The following is an 18,945-nucleotide window of genomic DNA, read 5'->3' as shown; positions in this document are numbered from 1 at the left end:
TTCCAAGATGAGAAAACTCAGGCATAGTCGGACTATTGGCAGGTCCCATAGTTCTCAGCTAGTTAATGGAAAAGTCATTTTAGGATCTGGGATAATACCTGGTCTCACAAGTTTTTCATCAGACTGTTTTGGGGGGCACTAAACAGACATAAGATTCAGAGTTTCTAGTGTTAATAGTCTGATTTCATAATTACATTATTTTATTTTTGTATTAGCCCAGTTCTCCATCATTATAATCTAAACAAACTTTGAAGGACTTGTGCTGTCAAAGCTGAAATATCTCTGTAAAGGGCCCTGCTGCTGCAATGATGTTTGTTTTTCTGCAGCATAGTTAGATATGCCTCTAACTCAGGGGTAGGCAAACTGTGGCCTATGGGCCAAACCAGGCCTGCAGCCTGGTTTTTGTACAGGCCCACAAGCTAAGGATGGTTTTTTACATTTTTAAATGGTAAAAAATCAAAAGAAAAATATTTTGTGACACCTGAAAATTATATGAAAGTTCAGTGTTCATAAACAAAGGTTGATTGTCACACACCCAGCTCATTCACTTACATATTGTCTATGGCTGCTTTGGCACTATGTTGGCAGAGCTGTGGAGTTGCCACCGAGACTGTATGGCCTGCAGAGCCTAAAATATTTACTTTCTGGCCCATGACAGAAAGTTTGCTGACCCCTGCTCTAGCTACCAAAAAAAAGTTAAATGGGGCTTCCCTGGTGGCGCAGTGGTTGAGAGTCCACCTGCCGATGCAGGGGACACGGGTTCATGCCCTGGTCTGGGAAGATCCCACATGCCGCAGAGCGGCTGGGCCCGTGAGCCCTGGCCGCTGAGCCTGCGTGTCCGGAGCCTGTGCTCCGCAACGGGAGAGGCCACAACAGTGAGAGGCCCGCGTACCGCAAAAAAAAAAAAAAAAAAAAGTTAAATGATCTATAACTGTCTTTCTTCGCATTTCCTTCCAATTATCATATTCCTAGATAATTGTTATAACTTAAACATTAAAATTTTTTCATTGGTATAATGTAATTGCTTCACAAACCAGTTAGTCCTTCCTAATCATTGTCTAATTATGACTCTTAATACCTGGCCTTTGGTAGTCTTTGCTTTCTTGTTCTTTTGTTACTGTCTGTTCATGCTTGCCGTTTGCTTAAGATCTGCTTTTATGAACTTTCCGTTTTCATATGATTGTAAATCATCCTTTGATTCTGACATTTTGTCATAGTAATAAGCATCTGACTCAGCATCTGGCTTTTGATTGTCCTCTGCGCTTAACAAGCCAATTTTTTTTTTTTTTTTTTGCGGTACGTGGGCCTCTCACTGTTGTGGCCTCTCCCGTTGCGGAGCATAGGCTCCGGACGCGCAGGCTCAGCGGCCATGGCTCACGGGCCCAGCCGCTCCACAGCATGTGGGATCTTCCCGGACCGGGGCACGAACCCGCGTCCCCTGCATCGGCAGGCGGGCTCTCAACCACTGCGCCACCAGGGAAGCCCAACAAGCCAATTTTTTAAAGCATATAATAGGTTTCCTAGGTATAAACTAGAGTTGTTAGTTTATCCTTAAGATTTTTGACTTGAAAACTTTCCCATCTGTTAAGTACTCTGGGTTTATCACTACTACCAAACACTATATGTGGGATTTATAGGAATACTTACTTTTCTGTAACTTTTTTCTTACATACTAGTACTTGCTAGGATTCAAAACACCTTTCAAGTTTCTTCATGTGTTGCAGTACAGTATATGTATATTTTGTTTATATCATTATATAAATAAATGACAGCTTCTAAAAGATGTGGGAGTGGAATAACCAAAGAAATGTTTTAATGTTTGGTTGGTAATTGAAATAAAATCATCATCCTATGGTTACTTCATGGTTATCTTGGGAATTTTAACATTTTGATAAATTTATATTGAATTACTGAGAATTCAATCACAAGACAATTTACTCTGAAATGAAACATGCTCTGAAGTATGAAAACATACTCTGAAATGTTTTTTTAAGCCTAATTCTGCTTTTAGTGTGCTTTAACTTTTTACCTTTAGCTACCACATTTAGCTGTAACATGGCATATTATAATATATTATACTATGTTATATTCTGGGTTGGTCTCTTGGCTGCAGTTGTTTCCCAGCAGACAGTATTCATTCAGCGATTATTTTTTGAGCTCCTACTATACCTGCTACCATATGCCAGGTGCTACTGAGGATATGGTAAAGAACAAAAATAAACATGGTCCCTGCCTCCATAGAGAAGTACATGGGAGGGCTGGGAAAACATTAATCAAATAATCAAGTAAATGTAAAAACACCCTGATATTAAATACTGGCAAGAAGGGCTGTAAGGGCTTCCCTGGTGGCACAGTGGTTAAGAATCCGCCTGCCAATGCAGGGGACACGGGTTCGAGCCCTGGTCCGGGAAGATCCCACATGCCGCAGACCAACTAAGCCCGTGTGCCACAACTACTGAGCCTGCTCTCTAGAGCCCAGAAACCACAACTACTGAGCCCACGTGCCCTGGTGGCTCTATGACATAATTCTGGCAAGTGATAGTAAAGTGGTAGTTTTTGAGGGTTTCTGGGAAAACGTCTGCTTTCCTGGTAAAGGAGTCAAAAGTCTTAAGGATAAACTAACAACTCTAGTTCATACCTAGGAAACCTATTATATGCTTTAAAAAATTGGCTTGTTTTCCCAGAAACCCTCAAAAACTACCACTTTACTATCACTTGCCAGAATTATGTCATAGAGCCACCAGGCCCAAGGAAGTTAAATAGTTTGCAGCCTCTCTGTTAGAGATGTGCAGCATCCAGCCTAGTCTGGTGGAATTTAGCAGGTATATAAACTTAGAGTCAGACAAACTATTCTGTAAATGACCAGGTAGTAAACATTTTAGGCCTTACAGGCCACATACAGTCTCTATTGCTTGTTCTTTGTGTGTGTGATATTTACTGAAGCCCGTGCACCTAGAACCCGTGCTCCACAATGAGAAGCCACCGCAATAAGAAGCCCGCACACCGCAGCAAAGAGTAGCCCCTGCTCGCCACAACTAGAGAAAGCCCACGCACAGCAACAAAGACCCAATGCAGCCAAAAATAAATAAATAAAATAAATAAATTAGGGGGAAAAAAAAAAAGGGCTGTAAGTTGCCATAAGAATATGTAACCTGTCCTGGGTTTAGAGGGACATTGGTCAGGAAAGCCTTCCTTGATAATATGGTTTCTGAGCTTAGATCTGAAGGGTGAGTAGAAAACAAATGAGGATAGGGGTTCCAAAGGAAAAATTGAAAGGGAGCATTCCAAGCAGCGGGAAGCAATATGTAAAGGCTGTATAGTAGGAAGGGATTATAGCATGTTCAGAGTTCTAAAAGAAGGGCTAGTAAATCAGCTCAGAATTCTTTCAGTTTTAAGGCTCAGAAAATATGACTTAACACTGGCTTAAACAAGTTGAGGGCTTCTTTGCTCACGAAATTCCAGGGTAAACAATTGCCCAAGATGTTGGTTCAGGGGCTTTACCTCAGATCTCTGAACCTAACCATGATTATAATACAGCTGCTGGCAACTTCAGGCACCACCTATCTGTGCAAGGCAGAAAGAATGGGCAAGGGGAGTGCCAGCCACATCTATCTCCTTTACCAGGAAAGCAGACGTTTTCCCAGAAACCCTCAAAAACTACCACTTTACTATCACTTGCCAGTATTATGTCATAGAGCCACCAGGCCCAAGGAAGTTAAATAGTTCGCAGCCTCTCTATTAGAGGTGTGCAGCATCCAGCCTAGTCTGGTGGAATTTAGCAGGTATATAAACTTAGAGTCAGACAAACTATTCTGTAAATGGCCAGGTAGTAAACATTTTAGGCCTTACGGGCCACATAAAGTCTCTATTGCTTGTTCTTTGTGTGTGTGATTTTTACAGCTCTTTTAAAATGTTAAAACCATTTGAGACTGTATATAAACAGTCCACAGGCTGAATTTGGCTCAGCAGTGTAGTTTGCCAACCCCTGGAATAATTTGATAACCAGCTTTATTTGTCTTTAGGCCATTGCATAGTTCTTACTTTGCAAAGGAACATATCTATTTAAATGCAGTCCTAGAGTTACATCTTTGGATTATAAGATTGCTCCAGGTCTTTGATAATATATAACCTGTTAAGCAGGTTTCCCAGAATATCAGAAGAAAGTATGTTCTTGGTTTCTTATATACTTAATCATAAGCTGATACAGAAAAAAAGAAGACACTTTACCTCTCTGCTCTACTGTTTTCCTTGTTAATGCTGTATGCTTATTAAACAGTATTAGTTTGTAGGCTTTTATGGTCTCTAGTAGTCCCTTTTATCTCCTATCCTGTTACCCCAATACATCATATAATAGGAAAAAAGGCACATATTTAGGAATTGCCTCGTTATAGAGAGCTAATTCTGTTGGATAAAGCATGTAAAAAGAGTAGTTGAAGGACTTTCCTGATGGTGCAGTGGTTTAGAATCCACCTGCCAATGCAGCGGACATCGGTTCAAGCCCTGGTCGGGGAAGATCCCACATGCCACAGATCAACTAAGCCTGTGCGCCACAACTACTGAAGCCCACATGCCTAGAGCCCGTGCTCCGCAACAAGAGAAGCCACCGCAGTGAGAGGCCCACGCACCGCAGCAAAGAGTAGACCCCGCTCACCGCAACTAGAGAAAGCCCGTGCACAGCAACAAAGACCCAACACAAACAAAAATAAATAAATTTATTTTTTTAAAAAAAAGTAGTTGACAATACCATACCTAGACTAATGCTTTAGAAGACTCCCACATAAGGACAATTAAAGTGATCAAAAAATCTAGGTTTCTGCTTTCAGCGTAGGTACCTAAGTAATTTGGTAAAAAAGCAGTGGACAGTGTTTCTGAATAGAAAGTGGCCATTCACATTTGACTGTTATAAACTTGAATCAATATGTAAAGCAAAGGCAAAATTATTTAGCCACATCTATAGTCGTAAGGATTTGGAGTTTTAAAAATAATTTTTATTTATGAATAAAGCTCACATAGCTGCCTTTTATTTGGTTTGGTTTAGTGTTTTTGGTCTTGTTTTTCTTTTTATAGTCAGAAGACTCAGAATCTTAAGGTCGTGTAGCACAACCACAATTGTATAACCATTGTTATTTAATCTGTTCAGTGAAATGGACATAAATTCATTATTATTGTTGTTAAATATACCAAGGGTAAATATTAATCTTACAGGTTTTAAAAAGCAGTGCATCCTTATATCTCAGATCATACCCTTCATATTTGATTTGAATCCCAGTTCTCTCGCTTAAGGACTGGGTAACTTTGGGCTAGGTAATCTATCAGTTTTTTCTCCACCCATAAGGATGTTGGAATGATTATGGTAGATGTGAGTAAAGTGCCTAGTATAGCATCTGTGAAATAGCAGGCACTTGATGAGTGCTTGCTGTTATCATTTTATTACTAGTATCTTAAATATTTAAGACAACTTATATTTGCATATTACATTTTTCATGGCTAAAAACACTTTTCTTGTTTTTTAGAAAGTACGTCTGAGCCGCTCTTAATATCATCTTTTGAGGATACAAATGAAACAGGAAACATTCAAAGTAGATGCTTCAGGAAAAGACATAAAAGTGACAATGAGCCTAATTTGCAGCAGCAAATGTCCTGGGGAAATAGAAACCGAAATCTTAGTGGAGAAGTACTAATGGGACTTATGCTCAATAGAATTAACCAGGAAGCAAACCCTGGAGATATGGTTGAAAAATTAGGAGCTGATGCAAAAATTCTTTCAAATGTAATCTCAAAAAGCACAAGACCAAATAGTCTTGATATTGGAAAGCCATCTTTAAGATCAAAAAGAGACAGTATAGAGAAAGAATCTAGTGATGATGATACACCTTTTGATGGTTCTAATTGTTTGGCAGATAAAGTGGATTCTCCTGTTATTTTTGACTTAGAAGACTTAGACAATGAAACAGATGGATCAAAAGTGGGGTACATTGCTCCACAAAATCCTAAGAGGAGTCAACGCTTGAATAGCAGCTTTTCAGTAAAATCTTTCGAAAAAACTGATGTTGCAACAGGATTTGATCCCCTCTCTCTTTTGGTTGCTGAGACTGAACAGCAGCAAAAAGAGGAGGAGGAAGAGGAGGAAGATGATAGCAAAAGCGTTTCAACACCATCTGCTAGGCGGGATTTAGCTGAAGAAATTGTGATGTATATGAATAACATGAGCAGTCCTTTGACGAGTCGAACGCCAAGCATTGATTTACAACGGGCCTGTGATGATAAAGTAACCACTAAGAAAAGTCCAACGTTGGTCAAGGCATGCAGAAGATCTAGCCTGCCTCCTAATTCTCCTGGGCCAGTGAGACTTACCAAATCTAAAAGTTACTCAAAAAGCGAAGACAGACCAAGGGATAGACTCTGGTCTTCTCCAGCCTTCTCACCTACTTGCCCATTTAGAGAAGAATCTCAAGATGCATTAACCCATTCATCACCTTCATTTAATTTAGATACACTATTAGTACCTAAACTAGATGTTCTAAGAAACAGTATGTTCACTGCTGGAAAAGGAGTTGCAGAGAAAGCAAGCAAATGGTATTCAAGATTCACCATGTACACCACATCATCCAAGGTAGGTTTATTAGTGTTTTCTACTTTTCCTTTTACCCTCCTCCACCACCCAAAGTATCTTACTTGCAAAGATGCCTGTTTTTACCATTCTCCTAAAATACAGCTTTACAGAAAGGACCCTTGGGATGCATAAGGTTTGTAAGTATCAGAATTTGGACTTGAACAATAACTTCGAAAGGAAAGAATCCACTAACTAAGGTTATATTTTTAGTTCAGTTTTGAAAGAAAGTGATCTGTAGCTGGAGTAAAAATTAGAGTCATATGAAAATGCTTACTGAGCTTCATTATTTATTGCCTTCAAAAATTACCAGCCAGGCATAGGATTTCTCTTTCTGGTTAGGATGGAGTACCTTGTGATACACCTACATACCTCCCAAAGCAAAAAGCTAGATGAAATATGGAAAGTATTTGTTTAAAGTCATCAGAGAAGTGCTGAAACAGCTAGAAAGTAGAGGGGCAAGATTCTAGAGAGAGTAAAATTGCAGAGATGAGCTGAAGTTTTATAGCTACTTTTTCCTTGAGGGCATTTGCTTATTCTGAGCACAGAGCAAGAGGTTGCAAATCCAGGCTTTGCCTTATCAGAGGACTGTGGAGCGGTGAGGGGGCCAGCAGGACTTTTGGGATCTTGTACAGCTGGAGAGACAAAAATAGAGACTGGAGGGTACTCAGATACACAAGTTTTTTCCTTCAGAACATTTTCCAAATACTGATACTGCATGAAACAGGAGTCTGAAAACATAAGTAGAAAGTCTCGATAAATAAGAGTTCTCAGCAGTTTCATGGTGCTGGGAATACAATAGCTTAGTTCATAAGCTGCTGGGAGCTGGGGAAAGTGAGGGCAGGGAAGCTTTGGTGTACACACCAGGCCCTTAGTTCAAATTCCTGCAGAGCTATGCCTTAGGAGCATTGGCAAAACAGAGGTAGACTGAACCTGACTAAAACTGCAACCTAGGCTGGACTCAGCTCAGTCTGTGATTAGATTAAACTAATCAACCTTTACTCTAACAAGGAAAAAGTGTGTCCTTTCCAGAGGACCAGAACATCAACTGGACTCTTTACGGTTTTTTATATATAATTTTTTATATTCTATTATTGAATTAAAAATAGCTATACTGAGGGACTTCCTTGGTGATCCAGTGGTTAAGACTCCGCACTCCCAGTGCAGGGGGCCCGGGTTCCATCCCTGGTGAGGGAACTAGATCCTGCGTGCCTCAACTAAGAGCCTGCATGCTGCAACTAAAGATCCCGCACACCACAACTAAAGATCCCGCACACTGCAGCGAAGATCCCACGTGCTGCAACTAAGACCAGTGCAGCCAAATAAATAAATATTTAAAAAAAAAAAAAAAAAGCTGTACTGAGAGACAAGGACCATAACTAAAAACAAAAGAAAAACAGATGGAGGAAACAGACCTTCAGGTGATCTAAATATTTGAATTAGCGAGATACTTTGAAGTAATTAAAATATGTCCAAGAAAATAGAGAAAAGGGTGAGAAAAAAGCCAGAAACATGCAAAATTTCACCAGGTAATTATCTTTTGAAAAGAACCAGTGTAAATTCTAGAACTGAAAAAGATGTGAAATTAAGAAAGCAGTAGTTAGATTTAACAGCAGACCAAAAAAAAAAAAAACAGGAGAAGAAAGATTAGTAAACTAGTTGGGAAGTTAGTAGAAAATATCCACACTGAAGTACAGACAGGGAAAAAAAATTGGAAAATACAGGAAAAACTGTGGGGTTTAGTGAAAATGCCTAACATTGATGTAATTTAGTTCCAGAAGAAGAAGGAAAAAAGGGGTAGAAGGAACATTTAAAAAGCTAATTGCCGGGCTTCCCTGGTGGCGCAGTGGTTGAGAGTCCGCCTGCCGATGCAGGGGACACGGGTTCATGTCCCGGTCCGGGAAGATCCCACATGCCGCGGAGCGGCTGGGCCCATGAGCCATGGCCGCTGAGCCTGCGCATCCGGAGCCTGTGCTCCGCAATGGGAGAGGCCACAACAGTGAGAGGCCCAAGTACCACAAAAAAAAAAAAAAAAAAAAGTTAATTGCCAAGAATTTTCCAAAAGTGATTAAAGATGTCACTCACATATTTAGAAGATCTACAAATGTCAAGCAGAATAAATGCAAAAAAAAACAAAAAAACACCCTATACTTAGGCATCTTAAGTTAAAATAGATGAAAATGAAATACAAAGAGAAAATCCGAAAAGGAGCCAAAGAAGAGAGAGATATTACCTTCAAAAGAGCAGCAGTAAGAAAGCTGACAGTTGTCTTCTGAATAGAAAATTTGATGTCAAAAGACACTGGAAAGACATCTTTAGAGTACTGAAAGAAAATGACTGCCAACCTGTTTTTCTGTACCCAGCAAAAATACTCTTTAAAAATTTGGGTGAGAGCTTTAGTTCCACTGTGGTAACATAAGGCTACTAAAGCCTGTCCCTCCCCCTGATTTACAACTAAAAACTCCAAACAAAATACAAAAAAAAAACTATCTAAAGATTCTGAAAAATAAAAGCAGCAGATTGTGGGGAAATTTTCCCATTTTCTTTCTCATACATTTTTGCTCCAAGAGCAGGTCCCAGTCACAGTGTGGCATGGCATCCCTGGCAGCTAAAACTTCACGAGAATCCCCATATTACCTGGACAGAGGAACCAGAGAAGGGAGCCTCTGTGGACTGGAGAGTATGAGGGGAATCTGTGAAAGAAGGATTCCTAATTCTGTGCATGGCCCACACAAGTCTGAGCCTCACCCTTGAGCTACACATACGTGGGATAGATGCAGACCAGCATGGACAAGGCTTAGAGAATTAAACTGGGGATTAAATCACTACCTACAAAAATCAAAACACAAATTACAATCTGAACATAACTTAGTTGACTGCCTGCTAATACAATAGCTCAACATTCTCCAAGAGATTATAAAAGTACCCAGACTACACAGCATAACATTCATGGTGTCCAACATAAAATCCAAAATTACTTGAACCAGGAAAATGTGACTAATTCTCAAGGGAAAGACAACCCTGAGATAACCCAGATGTTGGAATTATCAGACAGAAACTTTAAAGCAGCTATTATAACTAGATTCCCTGAAGTAAAGAAAAAACACATTTCAAATAAGAAAAGAAAGGAACTCTTAACCAGGAAAATTAATTATTTGTCAAAAAATTTTATCATAAAAAATACACTCTGAAATAAACTCATTGGATGGGTTCAATAGAATGGAGATGACAAAGGAGAGTCATTGAACTTAAAGATTGAGTAACAGAAATCATGCAGTTGGAAGAAGAGAGAGAGACTTTATAAAAATGAACAGAGCCTCAGAGACTTGTGGGACAATATCAAAATGTATAACATAAAATTGGGATTCCAAAAGAATTGGAGAAAGAGATTATGGTAGGAAAAATATTTGAAGAAATAATGGATAAAATTTCCCAAATTTAGTAAAAGATTTAGATTTGCAGATACTCAGTAAACTATAGACAGGATAAACTCAAAGAAAAGAACACCTATATATATACATAAAAGCAAACTGTTAATAACCAAAGATATCCATTTCTAATAAGAAAATAACTGCTAGAAAAAAAAACAACAATAAAAATACCTTGAATACTACTAAATAAAAATGACATTACCTACAGAGGAATAAGGATTTGAATGGCCACTTGTTTTCATCATAATCTGTGGAGGGAAGAATACAGTGGAACAACACTCTTAACCTGTTGAAGAAAAGGCCTGTCAACCCAGAATTCCATATCCAGTGAAAATATTCTTTAGGGGGTGAAAGTGAAATAAAAACATTTTCAGGTAAAGGGAAAGAATTCATGACTAGCAGACCTGATGTATAAAATATTCTAAAGGAAGTTCTTCAGGCTGAAGAAAAATTATACCACAAAGAAATCTGGGTCTTTGGAAATGAAGAAAGAGCAAAATAGATGGTAAATATCTGGTTAATATGAAAGACCCCCCCCTTTTTTTTTTAATACAGCAGGTTCTTATTAGTCATCCATTTTATACACATCAGTGTATACATGCCAATCCCAATCTCCCAATTCATCCCACTCCCAGCCGCTTTCCTGCCTTGGTGCCCATACGTTTGTTCTCTACATCTCTCTCTCAATTTCTGCCCTGCAAACCAGTTCATCTGTACCATTTTTCTAGGTTCCACATATATACGTTAATGTACGATATTTGTTTTTCTCTTTCTGACTTACTTCACTTTGTATGACAGTCTCTAGATCCATCCACATCGCTACAAATGACCCAATTTCGTTCCTTTTTATGCTGAGTAATATTCCATTGTATATATATCCCAAATCTTCTTTATCCATTTGTCTGTCGATGGGCATTTAGGTTGCTTCCATGACCTGGCTATTGTAAATAGTGCTGCAGTGAAGATTGGGGTGCATGTGTCTTTTTGAATTATGGGTTTCTCTGGGTATATGCCCAGTAGTGGGATTGCTGGGTCACATGGTAATTCTATTTTTAGTTTTTTAAGGAACCTCCATACTGTTCTCCATAGTGGCTGTATCAATTTACATTCCCACCAACAGTGTTAAGAGGGTTCCCTTTTCTCCACACCCTCTCCAGCATTTGTTGTTTGTAGATTTTCTGATGATGCCCATTCTAACTGGTGTGAGGTGATACCTCATTGTAGTTTTGATTTGCATTTCTCTAATAATTAGTGATGTTGAGCAGCTTTTGATGTGCTTCTTGGCCATCTGTATGTCTTCTTCGGAGAAATATCTATTTAGGTCTTCTGCCCATTTTTGGATTGGGTTGTTTTTTTAATATTGAGCTGCATGAGCTGTTTATATATTTTAGAGATCAATCCTTTGTCCCTTGATTCGTTTGCAGATATTTTCTTCCATTCTGAGGGTTGTCTTTTCATCTTGTTTATGCTTTCCTTTGCTGTGCAAAAGCTTTTAAGTTTCATTAGGTCCCATTTGTTTATTTTTGTTTTCATTTCCATTACTCTAGGAGGTGGATCAAAAAAGATCTTGCTGTGATTTATGTCAGAGTGTTCTTCCTACGTTTTCCTCTAAGAGTTTTATAGTGTCCGATCTTACATTTAGGTCTCTAATCCATTTTGAGTTTATATTTGTGTATGGTGTTAGGGAGTGTTCTAATTTCTTTCTTTTTTTTTTTTTTTTTTGCGGTATGCGGGCTTCTCACTGTTGTGGCCTCTCCCGTTGCGGAGCACAGGCTCCAGACACGCAGGCTCAGCAGCCATGGCTCACGGGCCTAGCCACTCCGCAGCATGTGGGATATTCCTGGACTGGGGCACGAACCCATGTCCGCTGCATCAGCAGGCAGACTCTAAACCACTGTGCCACCAGGGAAGCTCTAATTTCATTCTTTTAAATGTAGCTGTCCAGTTTTCCCAACACCACTTATTGAAGACACTGTCTTTTCTCCATTGTCTCCATTGTATATCCTTGCCTCCTTTGTCATAAATTAGTTGACCATAGGTGTGCGGGTTATCTCTGGGCTTTCTGTCTTGTTCCATTGATGTATATTTCTGTTTTTGTGCCAGTACCATATTGTCTTGTATTATAGTCTGAAGTCAGGCAGTCTGATTCCTCCAGCTCCGCTTTTTGCCCTCAAGACTGCTTTGGCTATTCGGGGTCTTTTGTGTCTCCATACAAATTTTAAGATTTTTTTGTTCTAGTTGTGTAAAAAATGCCATTGGTAATTTGATAGGGATTGCACTGAATCTGTAGATTGCTTTGGGTAGTATAGTCTTTTTCACAATATTGATTCTTCCAATCCAAGAACATGGTATATCTCTCCATCTTTTGGTATCATCTTTAATTTCTTCCATCAGTATCTTACAGTTTTCTGCATACAGGTCTTTGATCTCCCTAGGTAGGTTTATTCCTAGATATTTTATTCTTTTGTTGCAGTGGTAAATGGAAGTGGTTCCTTAATTCCTCTTTCAGATTTTTCATCATTAGTATATAGGAATGCAAAGAGATTTCTGTGCATTAATTTTGTATCCTGAAACTACCAAATTCATTGATTAGCTCTAGTAGTTTTCTGGTGGCATCTTTAGGATTCTCTCTGTATAGTATCATGTCATCTGCAAACAGTGACAGTTTTACTTCTTTTCCAATTTGTATTCCTTTTATTTCTTTTTCTTCTCTGATTGCCATGGCTAGGACTTCCAAAACTATGTTGAAAAATAATGGTGAGAGTGGACATCCTTGTCTTGTTCCTGATCTTAGAGGAAATGGTTTCAATGATGCTTGCTGTGGGTTTGTCATATACGGCCTTTATTATGCTGAGGTAGGTTCCCTCTATGCCCACTTTCTGGATGGTTTTTTCATCAATCAGTGTTGAATTTTGTCAAAAGCTTTTTCTGCATCTATTGAGATGATCATATGGTTTTTATTCTTCAATTTGTTAATATGATGTATCACATTGATTGATTTCCATATATTGAAGAATATTGCATCCCTACTTGATCATGGTGTACAATCTTTTTCATGTGTTGTTGGATTCTGTTTGCTAGTATTGTGTTGAAGATTTTTGCATCTATATTTATCAGTGATATTGGTCTGTAATTTTCTTTTTTTGTAGTATCTTTGTCTGGTTTTGGTATCAGGGTGATGGTGGCCTCATAGAATGAGTTTGGGAGTGTTCCTTCCTCTGCAATTTTTTGGAAGAGTTTGAGAAGGATGGGTGTTAGCTCTTCTCTAAATGTTTGATAGAATTCACCTGTGAAGCCATCTGGTCCTGGACTTTTGTTTGTTGGAAGATTTTTAATCACAGTTTCAATTTCATTACTTGTGATTGGTCTGTTCATATTTTCTATTTCTTCCTGGTTCAGTCTTGGAAGGTTATACCTTTCTAAGAATTTGTCCATGTCTTCCAGGTTCTGCATATTATTGGCATAGAGTTGCTTGTAGTAGTCTCTTAGGATGCTTTGTATTTCTGCGGTGTCTGTTGTAACTTCTCCTTTTTCATTTCTAATTTTATTGATTTGAATCCTCTCCCTCTTTTTCTTGATGAGTCTGGCTAATGGTTTATCAATTTTGTTTATCTTCTCAGAGAACCAGCTTTTAGTTTTATTGATCTTTGCTATTGTTTTCTTTGTTTCTATTTCATTTATTTCTGCTCTGATCTTTATGATTTCTTTCCTTCTGCTAACTTTGAGTTTTCTTTGTTCTTCTTTCTCTAGTTCCTTTAGGTGTAAGGTTAGATTGTTTATTTGAGATTTTTCGTGTTTCTTGAGGTAGGCTTGTATAGCTATAAGCTTCCCTCTTAGAACTGCTTTTGCTGCATCCCATAGGTTTTTGGATCATCGTGTTTTCATTGGCATTTGTCTCTCAGTATTTCTTGATTTCCTCTTTGATTTCTTCACTGATCTCTTGGTTATTTAGTAACGTATTGTTTAGCCTCCATGTGTTTGTCTTTTTTACATTTTTTTCCCTGTAATTCATTTCTAATCTCATAGCGTTGTGGTCAGAAAAGATGCTTGATATGATTTCAATTTTCTTAAATTTACTGAGGCTTGATTTGTGACCCAGGTTATGATCCATCCTGGAGAATGTTCTGTGTGCCCTTGAGAAGAAAGTGTAATCTGCTGTTTTTGGATGGAATGTCCTATAAATATCAATTAAATCTATCTGGTCTGTTGTGTCATTTAAAGCTTCTGTTTCCTTATTAATTTTCTGTTTGGATGATCTGTCAATTGGTGTAAGTGAGGTGTTAAAGTCCCCCACTATTATTGTGTTACTGTCGATTTTCTCTTTTGTAGCTGTTAGCAGTTGCCTTATGTATTGAGGTGCTCTGATGTTGTGTGCATATATATTTATAATTGTTACATCTTTTTCTTGGATTGATCCCTTGATCATTATGTAGTGTCCTTCCCTGTCTCTTGTAACATTCTTTATTTTAAAGTCTATGTTATCTGATATGAGTATAGCTACTCCAGCTTTCTTTTGATATCCATTTACATGGAATATCTTTTTCCATCCCCTTTCAGTCTGTATGTGTCCCTAGGGCTGAAGTGGGTCTCTTGTAGACAGCATATATATGAGTCTTGTTTTTGTATCCATTCAGCAAGCCTGTGTCTTTTGGTTGGAGCATTTAATCCATTCACGTTAAGGTAATTATCGATAATGTATGTTCCTATGATCATTTTCTTAATTGTTTTGGGTTTGTTTTTGTAGGTCCTTTTCTTCTCTTGTGTTTCCCACTTAGAGAAGTTCCTTTAGCATTTGTTGTAGAGCTGGTTTGGTGGTGCTGAATTCTCTTACTTTTGCTTGTCTGTAAAGCTTTTGATTTCTCTGTTGAATCTGAATGAGATCCTTGCTGGGTGGAGTAATCTTGGTTGTAGGTTCTTCCCTTTCATCACTTTATCATGCCACTCCCTTCTGGCTTGTAGAGTTTCTGCTGAGAAATCAACTGTTAACCTTATGGGAGTTCCCTTGTATGTTATTTGTTGTTTTTCCCTTATTGCTTTCAATAATTTTTCTTTGTCTTTAATTTTTGTCAATTTGATTACTATGTGTCTCGGCATGTTTCTCCTTGGGTTCATCCTATATGGGACTCTCTGAGCTTCCTGGACTTGGGTGGCTATTTCCTTTCCCATGTTAGGGAAGTTTTCGACTATAATCTCTTCAAATATTTTCTTAGGTCCTTTCTCTCTCTCTTCTCCTTCTGGGACCCCTATAATGTGAATGTTGTTGCATTTAATGTTGTCCGGAGGTCTCTTAGGCTGTCTTCGTTTCTTTTCATTCTTTTTTCTTTACTCTGTTCCTCAGCAGTACATTCCACCATTCTATCTTCTAGGTCACTTATCTGTTCCTCTGCCTCAGTTATTCTGCTATTGATTCCTTCTAGTGTAGTTTTCATTTCAGTTATTGTATTGTTCATCTCTGTTTGTTTGTTCTTTAATTCTTCTAGGTCTTTGTTAAACATTTCTTGCATCTTCTCGATCTTTGCCTCCATTCTTTTTCGAGGTCCTGGATCATCTTCACTATCATTATTCTGAATTCTTTTTCTGGAAGGTTGCCTATCTCCACCTCATTTAGTTGTTTTTCTGGGGTTTTATCTTGTTCCTTCATCTGATACATAGCCCTCTGCCTTTTCATCTTATCTATCTTTCTGTGAATGTGGTTTTTGTTCCACAGGCTGCAGGATTGTAGTTCTTCTTGGCTTCTGCTGTCTGCCCTCTGGTGGATGAGGCTATCTAAGAGGCTTGTGCAAGTTTCCTGATGGGAGGGACTGGTGGTGGGTAGAGCTGACTGTTGCTCTGGTGGGCAGAGCTCAGTAAAACTTTAATCCACTTGACTGTTGATGGGTGGGGCTGAGCTCCCTCGCTGTTGGTTCTTTGGCCTGAGGCAACCCAACACTGGAGCCTACCCAGTCTCTTTGGTGGTGCTAATCGCTGACTCTGGGAGGGCTCACGCCAAGGAGTACTTCCCAGGACTTCTGCTGCCAGTGTCGTTGTCCTCATAGTGAGACAGGGCCACCCCCCACCTCTGCAGGCACCCCTCCAACACTAGCAGGTAGGTCTGGTTAAGTCTCCTTTGGGGTCACTGCTCCTTCCCCTGGGTCCTGATGCACACACTATTTTGTGTGTGCCCTCCAAGAGTGGAGTCTCTGTTTCCCCCAGTCCTGCCGAAGTCCTGCAGTCATATCCCACTAGCCTTCAAAGTCTGATTCTCTAGGAATTCCTCCTCCCGTTGCTGGACCCCCAGGTTGGGAAGCCTGACGTGGGGCTCAGAACCTTCACTCTAGCGGGTGAACTTCTGTGGTATAAGTGTTCTCCAGTTTGTGAGTCACCCACCCAGCAGTTACGGGATTTGACTTTATTGTGATTGTGCCCCTTCTACCGTCTAATTGTGGCTTCTTCTTTGTCTTTGGATGTGGGGTATCTTTTTTTGGTGATTTCCAGTGTCTTCCTGTCAGTGATTGTTCAGCCATTAGTTGTGATTCCGGTGTTCTCGCATGAGGGAGTGAGAGCATATCCTTCTACGCTGTCATCTTGAACCAATCTCCCTAAGACCCCTTTTTTAAAACCTTTTTAAAAAATTTTTATTGAAGTATGGTTGATTTACAGTGTCATGTTAGTTTCAGGTATACAGCACAGTGATTCAGCTATATATACATATATATTCTTTTTTAAATTTATTTATTTTTGGCTGCGTTGGGTCTTCACTGCTGCGCGGGGGCTTTCTCTAGTTGCAGCGAGTGGGGGCTACTCTTCGGTGTGGTGCGTGGGCTTCTCATTGCAGAGCATGGGCTCTAGGCACACAGGCTTCAGTAGTTGTGGCTCTCGGGCTCTAGAGCACAGGCTCAGTAGTTGTGGCGCATGGGCTTAGTTGCTCCACAGCATGTGGGATCATCCTGGACCTGGGCTCGAACCCACGTCTCCTGCATTGGCAGGCGGATTCTTAACCACTGCACCACCAGGGAAGTCCCTTAAAAGCTTTTTAAATTCCTTAAAATACTTGAAGTTGGACAAAACAAAAATTTGAACGTTATCTCATGGGATTTTCAATATGTATAAGAGGTTTTGTAGTGATTAAGAGACTCACCCTAGTGACATTTGTTATAGGTATATTATTATATATGAAGTGGTACAATACTAATTTTAAGTCAACTGTGAATGATTAGGTATATGTATTGCAATCCCTAGAGCACCCACTTAATAAAAAACACAATGATATATAGCCAAAAAGCCAATAAAAATGTTCACGTAATCTTAAAAGTAACTCAGTAACACATATACACACACACCTGTGTATTATCTGGGCAGTGAAATTAGTTATTTTAAAAAAATTTTTTCTTCATACAAAAGTCTATCAAATTTTCTTACATATTACTGGTGTAACCAGGAAAAAATACTTATACTTTGGTGTTCTCAAAAATGAAAACTAGAAATACATGTCTTTGAAACCTGGATTGTTATGGAAAAGAATAAAATGTAAACATAAATGAAATTAAAAGAGATTAAAATGTAATTTTTAATGGTATCCTGGGCTGGGATTTGCAGGGAAGAAAATTAACAATAAACAAAGACTTAAAGTTAGCAGTTATCTAACTAACAGGTATCTGCTTTGATCTAACTAGGAAATGCTGTCTTAAAAATTGATCTCCAGCTCATGTTTGTCTAGTATGCCCTTGTAAAATTGGTTGGGTTTTTTTTTTCCCCCGCTAGAAGTTGTAATGTTAATTAACTGATCATCTGAGTAATTAGGCATTTCCTCTGCCTTTGAAGTAAACTTTTAAATAACTAACTTTAAATATGAAGGAAATTAAGCTTATAATTATGTCCTTAGGATCAAAGTTCTGATCGTACCAGTCTTTCTTCAGTGGGAGCCCAGGATTCTGAATCTACCTCTTTAACAGATGAAGATGTCTGCCACGAGTTGGAAGGAGCCACTTCTCAGGAAAGCAGTGCCACTGCAGGGACTAAGGGAATTGATTTCAGCAGAACAAGCCTGGAAGGTTCTTCCTCCTTGGAAGGTTTGTCCAAACAGCTCAGTCATACTGCATTTGATTTGTGGTACCTTTACTTTTTCTCCTTTACGTTTAATTTTGTAAAAGATTTGCATGGCTCAAAACAATACAGAACCAAGGCACTTTCAGAGAGGTCTAGCTTCTTCCATCCTCATGCCTTCATCTTGGTTTGTCATTGTCCCTAGAGGTAGCCATTTTTATTCATTTTGATTTGTCCTTTCATTGTTGCTTTTTTTAATGTGCTTTTTTTAAAAATGTGTTTTAAAAAGCGTGTGTGTGTGTGTTCTTAATACCTCCTTGTCTTCTTACTCAAAAGGTAACATGCTATAAACACTTAACTGTTCCTTGCTTTTTTCACTTAACACTATATTCTGAAGAGCATTCCATATCATCACATAGTGTTGTCCCTCATTCATTTTTACGGTTGCATTGTTCATCATGTGTGGACGTATTGGTTTATTTTAACCACTTCCCTGTTGAGGGACTTTAAGTTCTCAGTGTTTAACTGTTATAAATAATACTGTGATGCATATATGTCATATTATATTTTTGCCAGGGTATTTTTGGAAGATACTTCCAAGTTTTTCCTTGAAGTGATATTGCCAGGTTCCTTCCTCAGGGGTATACTATTTTGTATTCCCACAGGTAATATATAAGAATACCTATTTTGGGCTTCCCTGGTGGCCCAGTGGTTGAGATTCTGCCTGCTGATGCAGGGGACACAGGTTCGTGCCTCAGTCTGGGAAGATCCCACATGCCGCGGAGCGGCTAGGCCCATGAGCCGTGGCCGCTGAGCCTGTGCGTCCAGAGCCTGTGCTCCGCAATGGGAGAGGCCACAACAGTGAGAGGCCCGCACACCGCA

The 18,945-nt window shown here is 39.1% G+C and overlaps 1 protein-coding gene across 2 annotated transcripts in view; it reads left to right on the top strand.

The window, feature by feature from the left end:
• The window catches only part of DENND4A (DENN domain containing 4A), a 94,552-nt gene that overhangs the window by 60,624 nt on the left and 14,983 nt on the right, over positions 1-18,945 (top strand). For both annotated transcript variants that reach the window (XM_007448122.1, XM_007448123.1), the window contains 2 exons: positions 5,514-6,613; positions 17,903-18,089. In XM_007448122.1, the coding sequence (XP_007448184.1) occupies positions 5,514-6,613; positions 17,903-18,089 (1,287 nt within the window). The remainder of the gene's footprint in view (positions 1-5,513; positions 6,614-17,902; positions 18,090-18,945) is intronic.

This window comes from Lipotes vexillifer, unplaced genomic scaffold (assembly GCF_000442215.2).
Source record: "Lipotes vexillifer unplaced genomic scaffold, Lipotes_vexillifer_v1.1 scaffold713, whole genome shotgun sequence".
In the NCBI taxonomy this organism is placed as follows: domain Eukaryota; kingdom Metazoa; phylum Chordata; class Mammalia; order Artiodactyla; family Lipotidae; genus Lipotes; species Lipotes vexillifer.
This window is presented reverse-complemented; position numbering and strand designations above follow the sequence as displayed.